Source organism: Bombina bombina, chromosome 7, assembly GCF_027579735.1.
Source record: "Bombina bombina isolate aBomBom1 chromosome 7, aBomBom1.pri, whole genome shotgun sequence".
Classification (NCBI taxonomy): Eukaryota; Metazoa; Chordata; class Amphibia; order Anura; family Bombinatoridae; genus Bombina; species Bombina bombina.
Window position 1 is genome coordinate 487,460,748 of NC_069505.1, and position 22,690 is coordinate 487,483,437.

Genomic DNA, 22,690 nt, shown 5'->3' on the forward strand with positions numbered 1-22,690 from the left:
TAGCTACAATATAACGAATAATTATATTATAGCTATTTTAGGATTAATATTTATTTTACAGGTAACTTTGTATTTATTTTAACCAGGTACAATAGCTATTAAATAGTTAATAACTATTTAATAGCTACCTAGTTAAAATAATTACAAAATTACCTGTAAAATAAATCCTAACCTAAGTTACAATTAAACCTAACACTACACTATCAATAAATTAATTAAATAAAATACCTACAATTATCTACAATTAAACCTAATACTACACTATCAATAAATTAATTACATAAAATACCTACAAATAAATACAAATAAATAAACTAACTAAAGTACAAAAAATAAAAAAGAACTAAGTTACAAAAATTAAAAAATAATTTACAAACATTAGAAAAAGATTACAACAATTTTAAGCTAATTACACCTACTCTAAGCCCCCTAATAAAATAACAAAGCCCCCCAAAATAAAAAAATGCCCTACCCTATTCTAAAATACAAATAGAAAAGCTCTTTTACCTTACCAGCCCTTAAAAGGGCCTTTTGCAGAGCATGCCCCAAAGAATTCTACTCTTTTGCCTGTAAAAAAAAATACAATACCCCCCCAACATTACAACCCACCACCCACATACCCCTAATCTAACCCAAACCCTCCTTAAATAAACCTAACACTAAGCCCCTGAAGATCTCCCTACCTTATCTTCACCACGCCGGGTATCACCGATCCGTCCAGAGGAGCCTCCAAAGTCTTCATCCAAGCCTAAGCGGGGGCTGAAGAAGTCCATCATCGGGCTGAAGTCTTGATCCAAGCGGGCGCTGAAGAAGTACATCATCGGGCTGAAGTCTTGATCCAAGCGGGCGCTGAAGAGGTCCATCATCGGGCTGAAGTCTTCTATCAAGCGGCATCTTCAATCTTCTTTCTTCCGGAGCCATCTTCTTCCAGCCGACGCGGATCCATCCTCTTCTACCGACGCCTACTCGCCAAATGACGGTTCCTTTAAATGACGTCATCCAAGATGGCGATTCTTGAATTCCGATTGGCTGATAGGATTCTATCAGCCAATCGGAATTAAGGTAGGAAAATTCTGATTGGCTGATGGAATCAGCCAATCAGATTCAAGTTCAATCCGATTGGCTGATCCAATCAGCCAATCAGATTGAGCTCGCAATCTATTGGCTGATCGGAAAATTAGCTACCAATACCTACAATTAAATACAATTAAATAAACTAAACTAAATTACAAAAACAAAGAAACACTAAATTACAGAAAATAAAAAATATTACAAGAATGTTAAACTAATTACACCTAATCTAAGCCCCCTAATAAAATAAAAATAAAAAAAAATAATAAAAGTCCCTACCCTATTCTACATTACCAAGTAACCAGCTCTTTTAACAGCCCTTAAAAGGGCTTTTTGCGGGGCATTGCCCCAAAGTAATCAGCTCTTTTGCCTGTAAAAAAAAATACAACCCCCCCAACATTAAAACCCACCACCCACATACCCCTACTCTAACCCACCCAAACCCCCCTTAAATAAACCTATCACTACCCCCCTGAAGATCTCCCTACCTTGAGTCGTCTTCACCCAGCCGGGCTGAAGTCTTCATCCTATCTGGGCAGAAGAGGACATCCGGACCGGCAGACATCTTCATCCAAGCGGCATCTTCTATCTTCATCCATCCAACGAGGAGCGGCTCCATCTTCAAGACCTCCAGCGCGGAACATCTTTCCTGCACGACGACTACCCGACGAATGGCTGGTCCTTTAAATGTCATCATCCAAGATGGCATCCCTCAAATTCCGATTGGCTGATAAGATTCTATCAGCCAATCGGAATTAAGGTAGGAAAAATCGTATTGAACTTCAAACTGATTGGCTGATTGCATCAGCCAATCAGATTTTTCCTACCTTAATTCCGATTGGCTGATAGAGTCCTGTCTCTTGTGCCTTCTTAGAGCGCCTGGTTCCTCAAGCTCGGGGAACCATGGGCCTGCTGAGCCATCAGCCTCTGGGGGCTCTGTCCTTCTAATGCTTTAACAACAATTGTTAGTTTAGTTAGTTTGTAGCTTTTCTACTTCAATCAGTTCACTATGGTAAGTGAATGGTATGGAATAGGGAAAAGCAATTTAGTTTTAATTAAGAGAATGACCCCACATGAATAGGGATTAGTTAGTATGTGTCATGTTTTTTTCCCTGCTTTGTTTGCCATGTGCTACTGGCAGCCATTTTGCTTACCTTTTCTTGCTGAATCTGGTGCAGAGTGTGTGATGCTGCTCATTTCCTGCACATCCTCTTATGGCCAGACTGTTGTACATCATCCGTGTGAGACAGGTTGCAGTCTCAGAATTTTGATGTCATCACTTATTATTTAAAGGGCCTCTGTTCAGTATGCTTTGCCCTTGCATTGTCTCAGACCTGTTTGTGAGTTCCTGTGTATTACCTGGCTGTCTGACGTCCCTCCTGGTTCCTGACACGCTTTGCCTCCTGACTAGGCTCGTCTGACTACTCGCTTTGCCTCCTGACTCGGCTCGTCTGACTACCAGCTCTGGCTTTGACTCCTGGCTTGTTATTTGACTTGTGATTATTTTTTGTTATTAATAAAGGTGTGATTATTTTTGCACTTCTCGTCTCAGTCTGATTCCTGGCACCCTGACAGTATGTGAGCATATTGCAGGGTAGCGATAGTTATTAAATACTTTAACTTCAATCTGAGAATTCTCACAAGCCTTCCAACAATTATTTGTAAGAGTGATATAAAAGTATTTGGTAAGAATGATTTTAAAAACACTGACTTGATTGCAGTTCATATAATAGAAGCATTCATAATAAGTGGTAGTTCATATTTACAAGATATTATGGCCTCTAGTTATGAAGCTCCGTACTTCCCTGCCTTTGCCGGCCCCAATACGCTCGCCTCACATCGCCGCCGCGGACCTGAATACGCTCGCCAAAGTTATCAATAAATCTGTCAAAAAGCTGCGCACCAAGTACGGGGCGATGAGTAGCGGACTGTGATAGTTATCAATCATCAATCTCGCTGCTCTTCGGCTTTTTTACAGCTTTATTGATACCCCTATCACTAAGCACTCACACTATACTATACTGTTCTACCCCCTATACCGGCGCCCCCGGAGCCCCCCACAACTAAATAAAGTTATTAACCCCTAAACCTCCGCTCCTAGACCCCGCCGCAACTATAATAAATATGTTAACCCCTAAACCGCCGCTCCTAGACCCTGCCACAACTATAATAAATATGTTAACCCCTAAACCACCGCTCCCGGACCCCGGCGCAACTATAATAAATATGTTAACCCCTAAACCGCCGCTCCCGGACCCCGCCGCCACCTACATAATACCTATTAACCCCTATCCTGCCCCCCTATACCGCCACCACTATAATAAAATTATTAACCCCTAAACTGCCGCTCCTAGACCCCGCCGCAACTATAATAAATGTTAACCCCTAAACCGCCGCTCCCGGACCCCGCTGCCACCTACATAATACCTATTAACCCCTATCCTGCCCCCCCACACCGCCGCCACCTATAATAAATTTATTAACCCCTATCCTGCCCCCCTACACTGTCGCCACCTATAATAAATTTATTAACCCCTATCCTGCCCCCCCCTACACCGCCGCAACTATAATAAAATTATTAACCCCTAAACCTAAGTCTAACACTAACCCTAACACCCCCCTAACTTAAATATTAATTAAATCTAAATAATATTACTCTTATTAACTAAATTAATCCTATTTAAAACTAAATACTTACCTATAAAATAAACCCTAATATAGCTACAATATAACTAATAGTTACATTGTAACTATTTTAGGATTTATTTTTATTTTACAGGCAAGTTTGTATATATTTTAGCAAGGTACAATAGCTATTAAATAGTTAATAACTATTTAACAGCTATCTAGCTAAAATAAATACAAAATTACCTGTAAAATAAAAACTAACCTAAGTTACAATTACACCTAACACTACACTATAATTAAATACATTTTTCCAATTTAAAACTAAATACTTACCTGTAAAATAAACCCTAAGATAGCTACAATGTAATTAATAATTACATTGTAGCTATTTTAGGATTTATATTTATTTTACAGGCAACTTTGTATTTATTTTAACTAGGTACAATAGTTATTAAATAGGTATTTACTATTTAATAACTACCTAGCTAAAAGAAATACAAAATTACCTGTAAAATAAATCCTAACCTAAGGTACAATTAAACACTACACTATCATTAAATTAATTAAATAAATTAGCTACCAATACCTACAATTAAATACAATTAAATAAACTAAATTACAAAAACAAACAAACACTAAATTACAGAAAATAAAAAAATATTACAAGAATTTTAAACTAATTACACCTAATCTAAGCCACCTAATAAAATAAAATAAAAAAATAATAATAAAAGTCCCTACCCTATTCTACATTACCAAGTAACCAGCTCTTTTAACAGCCCTTAAAAGGGCTTTTTGCGGGGCATTGCCCCAAAGTAATCAGCTCTTTTGCCTGTAAAAAAAAATACAACCCCCAACATTAAAACCCACCACCCACATACCCCTACTTTAACCCATCCAAACCCCCCTTAAATAAACCTAACACTACCCCCCTGAAGATCCCCCTACCTTGAGTCGTCTTCACCCAGCCGGGCCGAAGTCTTCATCCGATGGGGCAGAAGAGGACATCCAGACCGGCAGAAGTCTTCATCCTATCCGGGCAGAAGAGGACATCCGGACCGGCAGACATCTTCATCCAAGCGGCATCTTCTATCTTCATCCATCCGACGAGGAGAGGCTCCATCTTCAAGACCTCCGGCGCGGAACATCCTTCCTGCATGACGACTACCCGACGAATGGCTGGTCCTTTAATTGACATCATCCAAGATGGCATCCCTCAAATTCTGATTGGCTGATAGGATTCTATCAGCCAATCGAAATTAAGGTAGGAAAAATTTGATTAGCTGATGCTATCAGCCAATCAGATTGAAGTTCAATCTGATTGGCTGATTGCATCAGCCAATCAGATTTTTCCTACCTTAATTCCGATTGGCTGATAGAATCCTATCAGCCAATCAGAATTCGAGGGACGCCATCTTGGATGACGTCATTTAAAGGACCAGCCATTCGTTGGGTAGTCGTCGTGCAAGAAAGATGTTCCGCGCCAGAGGTCTTGAAGATGGAGCCGCTTCTCGTCGGATGGATGAAGATAGAAGATGCCGCTTGGATGAAGATGTCTGCCGGTCCGGATGTTCTCTTCTGCCCGGATAGGATGAAGACTTCTGCCGGTCTGGATGTCCTCTTCTGCCCCATCGGATGAAGACTTCGGCCTGGCTGGGTGAAGACGACTCAAGGTAGGGGGATCTTCAGGGGGGTAGTCTTAGGTTTATTTAAGGGGGGTTTGGGTGGGTTAGAGTAGGGGTATGTGGGTGGTGGGTTTTAATGTTGGGGGGGTTGTATTTTTTTTTTTTTTACAGGCAAAAGAGCTGATTACTTTGGGGCAATGCCCCGCAAAAAGCCCTTTAAGGGCTGTTAAAAGAGCTGGTTACTTGGTAATGTAGAATAGGGTAGGGACTTTTATTATTATTTTTTTTTATTAGGGGGCATAGATTAGGTGTAATTAGTTTCAAATTCTTGTAATATTTTTTTATTTTCTGTAATTTAGTGTTTTGTTTTTTTGTAATTTAGTTTAGTTTATTTAATTGTATTTAATTGCAGGTATTGGTAGCTAATTTATTTAATTAATTTAATGATAGTGTAGTGTTAGGTTTAATTGTAACTTAGGTTAGGATTTATTTTACAGGTAATTTTGTATTTCTTTTAGCTAGGTAGTTATTAAATAGCTAATACCTATTTAATAACTATTGTACCTAGTTAAAATAAATACAAAGTTACCTGTAAAATAAATATAAATCATAACATAGCTACAATGTAATTATTAATTAGATTGTAGCTATCTTAGGGTTTATTTTACAGGTAAGTATTTAGTTTTAAATTGGAATAATTTATTTAATGACAGTGTAGTGTTAGGTGTAATTGTAACTTAGGTTAGTTTTTATTTTACAGGTAATTTTGTATTTATTTTAGCTAGGTAGCTGTTAAATAGTTAACGATTTAATAGCTATTGTACCTAGTTAAAATATATACAAACTTGCCTGTAAAATAAAAATAAATCCTAAAATAGTTACAATGTAACTATTAGTTATATTGTAGCTATATTAGGGTTTATTTTATAGGTAAGTATTTAGTTTAAATAGGAATAATTTAGTTAATAAGAGTAATATTATTTAGATTTATTTAATTAATATTTAAGTTAGGGGGGTGTTAGGGTTAGTGTTAGACTTAGGTTTAGGGGTTAATAATTATATTATAGTGGCGGCGGTGTGGGGGGGGCAGGATAGGGGGTTAATAAATTTATTATAGTGGCGGCGGTGTAGGGGGGGCAGGATAGGGGTTAATACATTTATTATAATGGAGGCAGTGTAGGGGGGGCAGGATAGGGGTTAATAAATTTAATATAGGTGGCGGCGGTGTAGGGGGGCAGGATAGGGGTTAATAGGTATTATGTAGTTGCGGCGGGGTTGCGTTTGGAACATCTGGAGGGACGTAAGCATTGATCTGTGTTGGACTGAGTCCGGTGGATCGAAGCTTACGTCACTATATTTTACTTTTGCCAGGCAGTAAGGGTTGATAACTAAGGCGAATCAGCCTCGCCACAAATACGCTGCGGAATTCCAGTGTATTTGCGGTTGACGGCTTGATAACTAGAGGCCATCATCTGAAACAGTTCATATATTTACAAGGATTATCATAGGATGCATTTCGGAGTGTTTGTTAATTTAACAGTTCATAGATGTACAAGTTCTGTCATAGAGTCAGCCGAGCGGCTCAGAAGCCTCGGTCTGTTCCATTTGCACTATAGTGTGCTTCGTAAAATGTGAGAACATCGACATAGATCTTCATTGCTGATTTGAGGTTGTGTTGTTGTTGCTGCACTTAGAGGCGCCTCTGTCTTTTGTTCCCACTTCCAGGGGAATTTCCAGGATTTCTGTTGAATAACGTTGGTCATATATTTCAAGATATATCATATGTTTCTATTCCTCATGTAGTAAGGTAAGTGTATATTAGTTTCGAGTTTATCAGATACAATACATCTCTTATCATCAAGAGAATACTTGCGTGTGGATCTATGTAGCGTCTTGCGAAGCAGAGTGAGGAGCTGCGGCAGTGTGAAATCATTCACTCCAGAGCGAGGCTGACTGATGTCAGATAGTAGCGAAGAACGGAGCAGCAAACAATTTGGAGATCCAGTGCTACAAGTTTACAATCCATAGGCATAGCTATTATTGCAGAGTTTGTTCCATGATGCAAGGAGTGAAAGACTAATGTAGTTAAACCTTTATGAAAAGGTAGGTAAGGGTTCATACTCTTACTAAATAAGAGAATGTAAACAGCTGAGAGAGCTAGAATGAACAGCTACAGGAGTAACTAAGAAACACAATAACTAAGCACTGATTAGGAGGATATGACATCCTTAAATAGCATATTGTTGGTGAAGCAATGTCTTCTTCTTAAAGCTATAGATACATGACAGTCCCTCAAGTGGCGGATTCCCAACAGCACCCTTCTACTACATTTGCGGGTAACCGTAATGTTAATTCTCCCTCCGCACAGGGTGGATTGTTCCCCCTGGAGATGGCAGGTCATTTCCGTTTCAATGTATTGATGGCGCTTGTTTGCATACATGACCCAGAGGTTTATGCGCGGTTGTGTTCTTGCCCGACTATCCCAGGTGTCCAGACCCTGGGTGGGTCTATCCAGTTTCCCCCGGGGGTGAATGTCCCTCCAGGTTGTGCTTTTCGCTATAGGATTGTGTGGCTGCGCGTCCTACTTTGTCATCGACTTATTGGGGGATCCTTTTCTTTATCAGTCGGGGAATTCTCAGTCCTCGAATGGTGCTTCTAGCTAGACTAGTGGAAATGATGTACATGTCGGTCGCTCGTACTCTTTCCCAGATTTATTTGGCGGATGCCTACGGGCTGCCTTATTTTCTTTCATCCGGTTAGGATATAATTTATTTGATTATTCCTTCGGAAATTTCTAGGATTGACTTGTTTTATTACTTCCACAGAAGTTGTTCACGGACTTGTTAGGTCCAGAGTTTACTGTGCACCTTGTTAGTTGTCAATGACGCATGATGCACCTGGCTGGTCCGGCGGGACCTTGAGTGTTTGTTTTACTGTTCTATGTTTTGTTTTCACAAACTACACTATACATCTACATCTCAGACTTTAGGGTCCGGATTCCGGGATAGACTTGGCGTACCAGCCTACTTCCCGGGGCCTGTATTAGTGGATTCCGCCGCATCGCTTCTGGCTCCCCTGATTGGGGGCGGGACCTTCTTTGCTAGATGCGGTTTGAGGCCTTTGTTTTGGGCTTTTCACTGCCCTTTTTTTATTGGGGTCGCTGGATCTGGCTCGTTCCGCTATCTTTCGGGATCCGGTTTCGTAAATTAGTGGTGGAATGCTCGCTTGGATGTGAGAGGCAGTGGGTTCCATGCCCACATTCTCTGTGAGGGCTGTCTTCTCTGATAGGAACCCGGATATTAAGGGTCACCTTGGATTCGTCTCGGTTCTGGTACTTGGTTTTCCATAGTTTATTCCGTCCCATGGGGTTGGGTGCCGACGTGGGACCATGGTTTCTGAATTTCCCGGAGCTTGTCTCTGTGTCGAGGGTTCTATCGCCTTGGGATAGTTTCTGTGATTTTGCAGTCCTTTTCTTGGGGTTTTTCTGTAATTCCCGTTTTCGGGTTCTTTCCTCGGGTGAAGTGTGTCTGACCAGGCTTTTGGTCAGGGTATGGCTCAGGTCTTGTTCGACTTGGGTTTCAGCTCATGGAATACTATCTATGACGCCCTCCTCATTCAGGTCTGGTTGTGGATATGGGGTAGGTCTAGAGTTTCCGGTTGGTGTTGGTATAGCCCTGTCTATACCTGTCCTGTTTTCCCTCCGGGCTTCGTCTGGAAAGGGGTTTTCATTGTCTAGACCTTTTCTTCTGGCTGTTCGGTGCCTTTGTTTCTGTGAAAGCAGGTGCAGTGCTTTTGGACCTTCCTTTGGGGTCCATTGGCCTGGTGCCCTGACTGTGATTCAACATTTCTGCGGAGTGCCTCGGTGGGGTAAAGGTCGCTTTGGCATCATAGCTAGTACAACGGCATCTGTTGTGGGGACCCGAGACTGCTACCTCGAGGTAGTCATTGCTCTTTTTGGGTGTAGAGTCTTGTGTCCTGTGGGAAGGTTTTCCTTGCCCTCTGTCTCCCCTTGGGGTACTTTTGTCCCTCTGTGGGTGTTTTTCCAAGTTAGTCCCTTTTTCAGGGATAGAGATACCCTTGTGAGTTGTCTCTCTGGGTTTTCTGTGTTCCTCCAGTTCTGGGGGGTCTCTGCCCGTGTTTATGGTCACTCTCTTTTGATTTGGCTTGTTGTTTCTCTTCCCTCTCGTTTCAAGGAGTGGTGGGACTCTGTCCCTAGGCTTAGCCCTGTCGTCGACAGGTTAGTCTTTCCGTGTGTGGGTGGTCCTCGTTGCAGCATTTCTGAGGTAGGTGAGGACGACCCTGTTTAACTCAGGATCCTAAGCTGTGGTTCTGGTTATCTTTCACCTTTTTCAGCTCCCTCTTGTTTATTTAGGCTGCATGGGATCCCTGTTGAGGTGCTCTCTGAGCTCTCTGTGGGTTTTGGATCCTTTGAGTTATCCCTCCATGGGGGGGTGTTTCGTCTAAGGGATTGGTTCTTGCTGTTTCTTTTTTACCGGGCTGCAGGGTTTTCGTTTGGAGCCGCCCTCAGTCTCTTTTACGGTTTGAGGCGCACATGCCTTGGTTCCCTCCAGCTGGGAAGTTAGGCAAGTTTTTTTTTCCCCCTTGTTCCGTGGCTTGCACTATGGTGTGCTTCTTAGATGTCTGTGCAGTTTTCTTGCTCCTTGAGATACCTTTCGTTCTCTTTTTCAGTCTCCGACCTGGTCGCGTATTGCTGTGATGCCCTTTTTTTCTTGGCATCTGGTTGGGCTTTCTTGAGCCTTGCGAGCTGGACTTGATCTGTCTTCTGGAAGACAGGGTTCTAGTTTCATTCTCTCTCTACCTTGCTTCTTCCTTTTGGGAGTTGTTGGTCAGGGTCCCCCTGTGACTGGGATCTGCCATTTTTTTCATTAATTTTGTTCCCTGTTTTCGGACGAAGCAATGCTTTTTTCTTTATGGGGATGTGGTTCAAACCTGGTGCCCTCAGATTGGGCCGCCTCTTACCCTCCCGTTTTGGCATTCTGTGTCCTCTTTGGCTTGGGTATAATTTCCCACAAGTAATGAATGCGGCTGTGGACTCTTTCCAATTAGGAAGAAAAACATAAATTATGCTTACCTGATAATTTCATTTTCTTCCGTGGGAAAGAGTCCACAGCCCCACGCCCATTTTTTGAGGCGTTTCGTGTATAGTCTTGTGGCACTCTTTCACCTTGATATTTCTTCCACTGTTCCTTGTTCCTCGGCAGAATGACTGGGGGATAGGGGAAGTGGGAGGAGTATTTGAGCCTTTGGCTGGTGCCCTGACTGTGACTCAACATTCCTGCGGAGTGCCTCTGTAGGGTAAAGGTCACTTTGGCATCATAGCTAGTACAACGGCATCTGTTGTGGGGACCCGAGACTGCTACCTCGAGGTAGTCATTGCTCTTTTTAGGTGTAGAGTCTTGTGTCCTGTGTCCCCTCCTGGTGGCCAGGTTCTTAATTCCCACAAGTAATGAATGCGGCTGTGGACTCTTTCCCACGGAAGAAAATGAAATTATCAGGTAAGCATAATTTATGTTTTTCCCATTCCTGAAACTGCTATATTGAGTAAATTGGATATTTTGTTTAGATGTTATTTTTTATTTTTTGTTACATTTTGCGAGATGTCTCAAACTAATCCTGCCTCGGATGTTACTGTAGGAACTAAGCTACCTGAACACAATTCTACCAAAGCTAAGTGTGTTTGTTGTAACAAGCTTATTCTTCAGATCAAGCTCAATTATGTGGCATTTGTTATGACAAATTATTACATGCTGATAATGTTTCTATGAGTACAAAAATACATCTACTGTTATTCCTTCTCTGTCTAATGTACTTGATATTCCTGCAGATATGACTTTTTTTTATTGCTGCAGCCATAGAGAAGGCTATGGCCTCTATTTATCAAGCCGTCAACCGCAAATATGCTGGAATTCCGCAGCGTATTTGTGGCGAGGCTGATTCGCCATAGTTATCAAGCCCTACAGACCGGCAAAAGTAGAATCTAGTGACGTAACATACGATCCGCCGGACTCAGTCCGACACAGATCGATGGTTACGTCACTCCAGATGTTCTGAACGCAAGTTCGGCACAATCTGACTACTTTTGCTAGTTATCAAAGAACTAGCAGGTACGCTCGCCACTATTCCGGGCCAGCGTACCTGGTTTTCAATCCGCCGCCCTGGAGGCGGCGGATCCCATAGGAATCAATAGGGAGTCTGACAGCAGCGAAAGCTCATGTTCGCTGCTGCCCAATATCCCATTGATTCCTATGGGAAGTGTCTGCACCTAACACCCTAACATGTACCCCGAGTCTAAACACCCCTAATCTGTCCCCCCTACACTGCCGCCACCTATATAATACTTATTAACCCCTAAACCGCCGCCCCCAGACCCCGCCACAACTAAATAAAATCTTTAACCCCTAAACCGCCGCTCCCGGACTCCGCCGCAACTATAATAAATGTATTAACCCCTAAATCGCCACTCCCGGACCCCGCCGCCAACTACATTATAAATATTAACCCCTAATCTGCCGCCCCCTATACCGCCGCCACCTACATAAAGTTATTAACCCCTATCCTGCCGATCCCGGACCCCGCCGCCACCTACATTACATTTATTAAGATCACCCTACCTTGAGCCGTCTTCACCCAGCCGGGCAGAAATCTTCATCCGATCCGGCCAGAAATCTTCATCGAATCCGGGCAGAAGAGGTCCTCCAAGCAGTAGAAGTCTTCATCCAAGCGGCATCTTCTATCTTCAATCAACCGGAGCGGAGCCATCTTGAATCCAGCCGACGCAGAGCCATCCTCTTCAAACGACGTCCTAACACTGAATGACGGTTCCTTTAAATTACTTCATCCAAGATGGTGTCCCTTGAATTCCGATTGGCTGATAGGATTCTATCAGCCAATCGGAATTAAGGTAGGAAAAATCCGATTGGCTGATGCAATCAGCCAATCGGATTGAGCTTGCATTCTATTGGCTGTTCCAATCAGCCAATAGAATGCAAGCTCAATCAGATTGGCTGATTGCATCCTTTGGATGAAGACTTCTGCCGCTTGGAGGACCTCTTCTGCCCGGATTCGATGAAGATTTCTGGCCGGATCGGATGAAGATTTCTGCCCGGCTGGGTGAAGGCGGCTCAAGGTAGGGTGATCTTCAAGGGGGTAGTGTTAGGTTTTTTAAGGGGGGATTGGGTGGGGTTTAGAGTAGGGTTGGGTGTGTGGGTGGTGGGTTTTAATGTTGGGGGGGTTGTATTTCTTTTTTTACAGGTAAAAGAGCTGATTACTTTGGGGCAATGCCCCGCAAAAGGCCCTTTAAGGGCTATTTCTAATTTAGTTTAGGGTAGGGAATTTTATTATTTTGGGGGGCTTTTTTATTTTATTAGGGGGCTTAGATTAGGTGTAATTAGTTTAAACTTCTTGTAATTTTTTTTATTTTCTGTAATTTAGTGTTTTGTTTTTTTGTACTTTAGTTAATTTTAGTTAATTTTATTTAATGCTAGGTAATTGTAGTTAATTAATTTAATTTATTTAATGATAGTGTAGTGTTAGGTGTAATTGTAACTTAGGTTAGGATTTATTTTACAGGTAATTTTGTATTTATTTTAGCTAGGTAGTTAGTAAATAGTTAATAACTATTTAATAACTATTTTACCTAGTTAAAATAAATACAAAGTTGCCTGTAAAATAAATATAAATCCTAAAATAGCTACAATGTCATTTTTAATTATATTGTAGCTATCTTAGGGTTTATTTTATAGGTAAGTAGTTTTAAATAGGAATATTTTTTTTTAATTATAGGAATATTTATATAGATTAATTTAAATAATATTGAAGTTAGGGGGGGGTTAGGGTTAGACTTAGGTTTAGGGGTTAATTCATATAATATAGTGGCGGCGGTGTAGGGGGGGCAGGATGGGGGTTAATAAATGTAATGTAAGTGGCGGCGGGCTCTGGGTGCGGCGGTTTAGGGATTAAACAATTAATTTAGTTGCGGCGAGGTCCGGGATCAGCAGGATAGGGGTTAATAACTTTATGTAGGTGGCGGCGGTATAGGGGACGGCAGATTAGGGGTTAATAGGTATAATGTAGGTGGCGGCGGAGTCCGGGAGCGGCAGTTTAGGGGTTAATATATTTATTATATTTGCGACGGGGTCCGGGAGCAGCGGTTTAGGGGTTAATGAGTTTATTTAGTTGCAGGGGGCTCCGGGAGCGGCGGTTTAGGGGGTAAAACTGTATAGTATAGTGTGTGTGCTTAGTGACAGGGTAGCAAGAAAGCTGCGAATAAGTCGATGAGCAGCGAGATCGATGACTGTTAGTTAACAACAGTCCGCTGCTCTTCGCCCCGTACTTGGTGCGCGGCTTTTTGACAGTTTTCTTGATAAATTTTGCTAACGTATTCAGGTCCGCGGCGGCGATGTTAGGCGACCTTAGGCGAGCGTATTGGGGCTGGCGAATGCAGGTAAATACGGAGCTTGATAACTAGAGGCCTATGACTGCTATTCTGCCTTCAAATAAATGTAAAGGGTCTTTCCAAACTTGTCATAGATCTAATGAATTTTTTACTGACCGACAGCATACTGAAATATCCTCTACTGATGAGGGTTCCTCTGACTCAGAGGATCCTGCATCAGAGTCAGAAATCTACAAATCTTTTTTATTTAAAATTGAACATATTCGTTCTCTATTAAAAGAAGTATTGTTTACTTTGGGTATTGAGGAGTCTAGTCCTCCTGACAGCAAAGTTAATAATCATTTAAATTCTGTATTTAAGACTTCTGAGGTTACTCCTGAAGTGTTTCCTATTCCAGATGTTATCTCCAATATGATTGCTAAATAATGGTCTAAACCTGGTACCTCTTTTAACCCTTCTTCTAGGTTTAAGAAGTTGTATCCTTTACCTGTGGCTAGTCTAGAGTTTTGGGAAAAGGTCCCTAAGGTTGATGGGGCTATTTCCACTCTTGCCAAACGTACCACTATTCCTATAAAGGATAGTAGTTCTTTTAATGATACTTTAGATAGGAAGCTTGAATCTTACCTTAGAAGAGGATATTTACATACGGGCTATATTCTTAGACCAGCTATTTATATGGCTGATGTTGCTGCTGCTTAAACTTTTTGGTTGGACAGTTTAGCGCAGCAGTTATCAGATCCTGAACTATCTAGCATTGTTCCTTTACTTCAACGTGCAAATCATTTCATTTGTGATGCTATATTTGATGTCATTAGGATTAGCAACAAGACCAAGAATGTTCTCGAAGGTTCTTGGTGCCCTTCTATATGTAATCAGAAAGCAGGGTATTACGGTGTTTTCTTATTTTGATGATATCTTGGTACTAGCTCAATCTTTTCATTTAGCAGAATCTAACACGAAACAACTAATGTTTTTTCTTCAAAGACATGGTTGGAGGATCAATTTACCAAAGAGTTTCTTGATTCCTCAGACAATGGTCACCTTCTTAGGTTTCCAGATAGATTCAGTGTCCATGACTCTTTCTCTAACAGACAAGAGACAAATGAAATTGGTCTTAGCTTGTCTAAACCTTCAGTCTCTATCATTCCCTTCAGTGACTATGTGAATGGAATTTTTAGGTCTCATGATTGCAGCATCAGACGCAATCCCCTTTGCTTGTTTTAATATGAGACCTCTACAGCTTTGCATGTTGCACCAGTGGTGCAGGAATTATACTCAGATATGACAGTTGATATACTTAAATCCCATCTCAACTCTCTCTGAATTGGTGGGTAAACCATCACCTTATTGTTCAAGGGGCCTCCTTTGTTCATCCGTCCTGGACGGTGATCACAACAGATGCAAGTCTTACAGGTTGGGGAGCTGTCTGGGGGTTAGGGCTAGGGCTAGGGTGCTGTTTTAAAGCTGAGATGGCAATTTTTTTAGCGTTAAAACACGAACGCACAACTCCGCGAAACTACAGGGGGTGCAGAGGTCGCAATTGCGACTGAGCCCCCAAGGGTGGGGGCCCAGCTTAAAAAAAAAAAAATTCTTTTTTTTAAAAAAAATAAAAAATGTTGACCTGCCACTGCCTGCAATGATATCATGTGAGTGTGACGTGATGCTTCACTAGTGTCTCTGACTACAGGGGTTAGTCTTTCAGTTTTACCCATTGGTGTTTATGTATGTGTGTATGTGTGTATGTATGTATGTATGTGACTGTGTGTGTATTTATGCATGTATGTGTGTGTATGTATGTATGTAGGTGACTGTGTGTGTATTTATGCATGTATGTGTGTGTATGTATGTATGTACGTATGTAGGTGACTGTGTGTGTATTTATGCATGTATGTGTGTGTATGTATGTAGGTGACTGTGTGTGTATTTATGCATGTATGTGTGTGTATGTATGTATGTATGTAGGTGACTGTGTGTGTATTTATGCATGTATGTGTGTGTATGCATGTATGTGACTGTGTGTGTGTATGCATTTATGTGTGTGTATGTATGTAGGTGACTGTGTGTGTATTTATGCATGTATGTGTGTGTATGTATGTATGTAGGTGACTGTGTGTGTATTTATGCATGTATGTGTGTGTATGTATGTATGTACGTATGTAGGTGACTGTGTGTGTTTTTTTGCATGTATGTGTGTGTATGTATGTAGGTGACTGTGTGTGTATTTATGCATGTATGTGTGTGTATGTATGTATGTATGTATGTATGTAGGTGACTGTGTGTGTATTTATGCATGTATGTGTGTGTATGTATGTATTTATGTAGGTGTCTGTGTGTGTATTTATGCATGTATGTGTGTATGCATGTATGTAGGTGACTGTGTGTGTATTTATGCATGTATGTGTGTGTATGTATGTATGTATGTATGTAGGTGACTGTGTGTGTATTTATGCATGTATGTGTGTGTATGTATGTATGTATGTATGTATGTATGTATGTAGGTGACTGTGTGTGTATTTATGCATGTATGTGTGTGTATATGTATGTATGTGACTGTGTGTGTATATGCATGTATGTGTGTGTATGTATGTATGTAGGTGACTGTGTGTGTATTTATGCATGTATGTGTGTGTATGTATGTATGTAGGTGTCTGTGTGTGTATTTATGCATGTATGTGTGTGTATGTATGTAGGTGACTGTGTGTGTATGTATGCATGTGTGTGTGTGTGTGTATGTATGTAGGTGACTGTGTGTGTATGTATGCATGTATGTGTGTGTATGTATGTATGTGACTGTGTGTGTATGCATGTATGTGTATGTATGTATGTAGGTGACTGTTTGTGTATGTATGCATGTATGTATGTGTATGTATGTATGTAGGTGTCTGTGTGTGTATTTATGCATGTATGTGTGTGTATGTATGTATGTAGGTGACTGTGTGTATTTATGCATGTATGTGTGTGTATGTATGTATGTAGGTGACTGTGTGTGTATTTATGCATGTATGCGTGTGTATGTATGTAGGTGACTGTGTGTGTATTTATGCATGTATGTGTGTGTATGTATGTATGTATGTAGGTGACTGTGTGTGTATTTATGCATGTATGTGTGTGTATGTATGTATGTAGGTGACTGTGTGTGTATTTATGCGTGTGTGTGTGTATGTATTTATGTGACTGTGTGTGTATTTATGCATGTATGTGTGTGTGTGTATGTATTTATTAGAACAGTTTGTAGCTCAGCTCCACTGTCAGGTGCAGGCCAAAAAGGGTGCTGTAATCTCTTTAGTCACAATAAATCCACAGAAGAAGGCAGCACCTTGCAGTATAAAAAATATACCCGAAACGTCACTGTTTTATTCCAGCATGTGGAAATAAAGATATTTTTTATACTGCAAGGTGCTGCCTTCTTCTGTGGATTTATTGTGTATGTATTTATGTGACTGTGTGTGTATGTATGTATGTGACTGTGTTTGTATTTATGCATGTGTGTGTGTATGTATGTATGTATGTGACTGTGTATTTATGCATGTGTGTGTGTATGTATGTATGTATGTGACTGTGTATTTATGCATGTATGTGTGTGTATGTATGTGACTGTGTATTTATGCATGTGTGTGTGTATGTATGTATGTATGTGACTGTGTATTTATGCATGTATGTGTGTGTATGCATGTGACTGTGTGTGTATTTATGCATGTGTGTGTATATGTTTGTGGAACCAGCAAATTACAGACCTTGTTACTACAGCATGGGGGGTGGGAGGTAAACAGTGTCACTATACAGTACCACTATATACAGTAAGGGGGGGGGGGGGGCTGGACTATGTCACAGACTACTGTGGTCACTTTATAAAGTACTGGGGCGGGTAGGGGCGGGCCAGCCATCTCACCGGCAGATTACAGACTGTGTCACTGACTCACTATATACAGTACCGGTGTGTTAAACAGTGTCACTATATACAGTAATAGGGGGTTAGACCATCTCACAGACTGTGGGCACACGGTACCTCCTTTTGCAGACATGTAATCTGATTCACATTTTTTTTTCTGTGTTAAATGTTAAAAAAAATAAATGTATCAAATACACTTTTTTTTTTTTTGGGGTGGGGGGCCTTCTTAGATTCTTGCACCTGGGCCCTGTGAATTCTAGTTACGCCTCTGGCACAACTCGTAATCTAGGTGATTGTAATTACTAGGTTGTTCTGCAATTTGACAGTTTCAGAATGTTTTAAATGCACTTTGTATTCTGCATTTGTTTTTCAATAGACAATATCCACCCACCACTTGACTTCTTTAGAGGAGCCAATAAGAACTTACGTTGACAAGACTAGCTATTGTCATGTTAGCAAAAATACCCGTTGTTTTGCAGTTCCTTATCTGATCATCTCTGCCTGAAGCAAAGAAAGTACAGATATGTAGCAGGGTTAGGCTTGTGAAGCCTGTCATGTAGGCTTCCAGTTCTCATTGGAAAACTCTTAAAGGGACAATGTACCCCAATGATCCATTTTACCTGCTAAAGTGTATTAAATTGTTTACATATAGATCCTTTGCCTTTATATCAGCATTTAAAATAGCTGATTTTATATGTGATGTCCTTACCTATACTGAAAGTTTCCATGCTTAAAGGGACAAGAAACCCAACAGTTTTCTTTCATGATTTAGGTAGAACATACAATTTTAAACAACTTTCCAGTTCACTTCTATCAGTAAATGTGCTTCATTCTCTTGGTATCATTTGTTGAAGGAGCAGCAATGCACTACTGGTTTCTAACTGAACACATGGGTGAGCCAATGACAATCGGTCTATATATGCAGCCACCAATCAGCAGCTAGAATATAGGTTCTTTACTGCTCCTTAGCTTGCCTAGATAAACCTTTCAGCAAAGGATAACAAAAGAAGGAAGCAAATAAAATAATAGAAGTAAATTGGAAAGTTGTTTAAAATTTTCTGTCTAAATAATGTATGTCTAATTATGACTGAACTGCCCCTTTAAGTATTAGCTATAGAAAAGCAGTGTGAACATAGCCAGCAGAAGAAATTACACTCCCAATTTTAATTTTTCAATTATTGGGCTTTGGAATACTGAAAGAGATATAATTAAAAAGCATGTGTGTGTAAAATAAGTTCAACCCATTATAATGGGTTGTGGTTTCAAAGAACAAAGTCAGCAATTTAAAATTAAAAAATAAACTTAAAGGGACATTAAACACTTAGAGATAGTAATATAAACCAATAAACTGTATGTGTGTGTATATATATATATATATATATATATATATATATATATATATATATATATATAAAAAAGAAAAACTACAATATACTTTTATTATTTATTTTGTCGCATTTTCCTGTAATTGAATTCTGACATTGTGAGCTTTTCATTTCCTGTTAGAAATGGAAGTGCAGAACACTGTTATATACCACACAGTCATTGGCTGCACACTCTAGTGACCTATTTATAACTGTTCCTAATTGGCCACAGCAGAGAAGGTAACCTAAGTTACAACATGGTAGCTCCCATTGTTTTATAGACACTAAGGCCACCATTTATCAATGAGCGGACGGACATGATCCGCTATAGGGAACCATGTCCGCCGCACATCGATAAATGCCGACAGCATACGCTAGCAGGGGGTGTCAATCTGCCCGATCGTACATGATTGGGTGGATTGCTATACGCCGCCTCAGAGGCGGTGTATGAGTTAAGGAGCAGTGGTCTTAAGACCGCTGCTTCTTAACTCCCGTTTCCGGCGAGCATTACGGCTCGCGCGGAAACTAGGGGAACAGGAGCCATTCGGCCCTTGTTAAATAAACCCGTAAAACTTATTTTGTCACTATTTAAACAACTAATGAAACCTTATAAAATACATCTACATTTTATTCTCAGACTCTTTTCTTTGAATGCATAATTTTATCTAGCAGTTATTTAGTGTTCAATGTCCCTTTAAAAAAAAAAAAAAGCAAATTCTCATACATTTTATACTCTGAAGCTGGTATAACAAGTAATCGAAAACACATTAAAGGGATACTAAACCCAATTTTTTAATTTCATGATTCAGATAGAGCATGAGATTTTAAGCACCTTTCTAATTTACTCCTATTATAATTTTTTCTTTGTTCTCATGCTATCTTGATTTGAAAAAGCAGTACTGTATGCTTTAGAGCCAGACCATTTTTTGTTCAGCACATGGGTAGCACTTGTTGATTTGTGGCTAAATGTAGCAAACCAATCAGCAGCTCTACCAAGGTGCTGAACTAAAAAATGGGCCGGCTCCTAACCTTTTATTACTGCTTTTTCAAAACAAGATAACATGAGAACAAAGAAAAATTAATAATAGGAGTAAATTAGAAAGTTGCTTAAAATTGCATGCTCTACCTGAATCATGAAAGAAAAAATGAGGGGTTAGTATCCCTTTAAGGGAAAAACTATTTTACAGTACACTGCCCCTTTTAATTTTCAGACTCACATTACAGGAAAAGGGGGCAAAATAAAGTATATTGCAAAGATGCTTTACTACACACAATTAAATATTTTATATCAAAACGTTAAAGTGTTTACTGTCACTCAACATTTTGACATGGAAAATACCAATCGTTGTAATGGGAAATGCTGGATCTGTATGTAGACCCCCTATAACCAGTTTCCTCTCCCACCAATATATCTTTGTGAAAATTCACCTCCATTAGCGATTGAACAATATCTCCTCTTCGTATCTGCAAAATGTTCCCTAACACGGGAAGAGGTGTGGGTCCAGGGGGAAGGTTATGTGTCTTCCAAGCCGTCTTGAAACCCAAGATTAAAATAATAAGAGATATGCAGAAGGCAATCATTAGCGTTGTATCTCCAGAGACATCCATGGTAGCTTTGGTGGAGTAGCTGTGAATGTCAAATAGTTTAAAAAAGGGGTGTAATAAATGAGTCATTTATGGGTGGATATAAACAAGCAATTAACCACTCTATTGCAAAATATTGTCATAAAGATTTAACAGCATTTAAATCTGGCAGATGTATTGTTTTGCAGATTAGCTATATTCAACTCAAATGGCATCTTGAGTATGTTTGTCTTCTCTGCTTTGATCAATTAGGGCACTGATATACAATAATCACTGCGTATAATGTTTGTAGGTTATATTTCTGTAGTGTGTTTTATGCATGATAGCCTCTCTTAGGGCAGTGTAATTAACTTTTTTAGATGGGCTTTAAAGGGACATAATACTCATATGCTAAATCACATGAAACTGATGCAGTATAACAATAAACAGCTGACAGTAAAATATCACCTGAGCTTCTCTATGTAAAAGAGGAAGATATTTTACCTCACAATTTCCTCAGCTCAGCAGAGTAAGTTCTGTGTAAAAAGTTATACTTCAGCTGCCGGTAAAAAAAAAATTAAAAAAGGAAGAAATGAATAGCAGCCAATCAGCATCAACAGTGCTGAGGTCATGAACTCTTACTGTGATCTTGTGAGACTTCACTTAAAGGGACAGTCTACACCAAAAATGTTCTTATTTAAAAAGATAGATAATCCCTTTATTACCCATTCCCCGTTTTTGCATAACCAACACAGTTATATTAATATACTTTTTACCTCTGTGATTACCTTGTATCTAAGCCTCTGCAGACAGCCTCCTTATTTAAGTGACTTTGACAGACATGCAGTGTAGTCAATCAGTGAAGACTCCTAAATAACTTCACGGGAGTGAGCACAATGTTATCTATATGATGCATGTGAACTAGCACAGTCTAACTGTGAAAAACAAAATGCTCTGAGCTAGGAGGCGGTTTTCAACGGTTTAGAAATCAGTTTGAGCCTAGCTAGGTTTAGCTTTTCAAAAATACCACCAAGGAAACAAAGCAAATTTGATGATAAAAGTAAATTGGAAAGTTGTTTAAAATTGCATGCCCTATCTGAATCATGAAAGTTTAGTTTTGACTTTACTGTCCCTTTAACTCTCATGAGATTTCATTGTAAACTTCCCTACACTGAATAAGGAAATAAGATGAGAGTGCACGAAAGCTCTCTCCTTCCACTGTCCCGGGACAGACATACTGATTTGCTGCATAAAGTCCTTTACAATGGGATGTGGCTACTGAGAAACTTCTGAGATAAAATATCTTTCTTTTTTACATAGAGATGTTCAGGTGATATTTTCTAGTCAGCTTTTTACAGCTATACTCCATCACTTTCAAGTGTTTCAACATTTGGGTATCATGGCCCTTTAATTAATAACTTCTAATGAAGATGCAGTGTAACTTTAATGCACTTTGAGGTAGAAATGTAATTTAAGGTTATGTGAGTTTCCTAAATATACACAACCAAGTTAAAGGAGCAGTAAATAGTGAAGATTTGCATGAACAACAAATACATGATAAAAAGACAATGCAATAGCACTTAGGGATAGATTTATTAAACCGCGGATGCTGCTACGGAGCCTGAAACGTAAGTTAAGAAGCAGCGGTCATGACTTGCTACAGTGAATCATGTCCGCCCTGCCTCGCATATGATAAGTTAAGAAGCAGCGGTCCTAAGACCTCTGAGGTGACGGACAGCAATCAGCTCGATTGAATACAATCGGGTTGATTGACACACCCTGCTAGCGGCCGATTGGCAGTGAATCTGCAGGGGGTGGTATTGCACCAGCAGTTCACAAGAACTGCTGGTGCAATGATAAATGCAGACAGTGTATGAAGTCTGAAATTCAAATGAGTAATAGATTTTTTCTTTCATGTAATTAGCAAGAGTCCATGAGCTAGTGACGTATGGGATATACATTCCTACCAGGAGGGGCAAAGTTTCCCAAACCTCAAAATGCCTATAAATACACCCCTCACCACACCCACAAATCAGTTTTACAAACTTTGCCTCCTATGGAGGTGGTGAAGTAAGTTTGTGCTAGATTCTATGTTGATATGCGCTCCGCAGCAGGTTGGAGCCCGGTTTTCCTC

General features: G+C 40.1%; 1 protein-coding gene across 1 annotated transcript in view; it reads right to left on the reverse strand.

Annotated features, from left to right (window-relative positions):
- LOC128666815 (cytochrome P450 2G1-like) overlaps window positions 1–20,586 on the reverse strand; it is a 154,392-nt gene extending 133,806 nt beyond the window's left edge. The window contains exon 1 of the mRNA XM_053721610.1: window positions 20,422–20,586. Coding sequence (XP_053577585.1) covers window positions 20,422–20,574 — 153 coding nt within the window. The 5' untranslated portion in view covers window positions 20,575–20,586. The remainder of the gene's footprint in view (window positions 1–20,421) is intronic.
- Window positions 20,587–22,690: the final 2,104 nt, after the last annotated feature.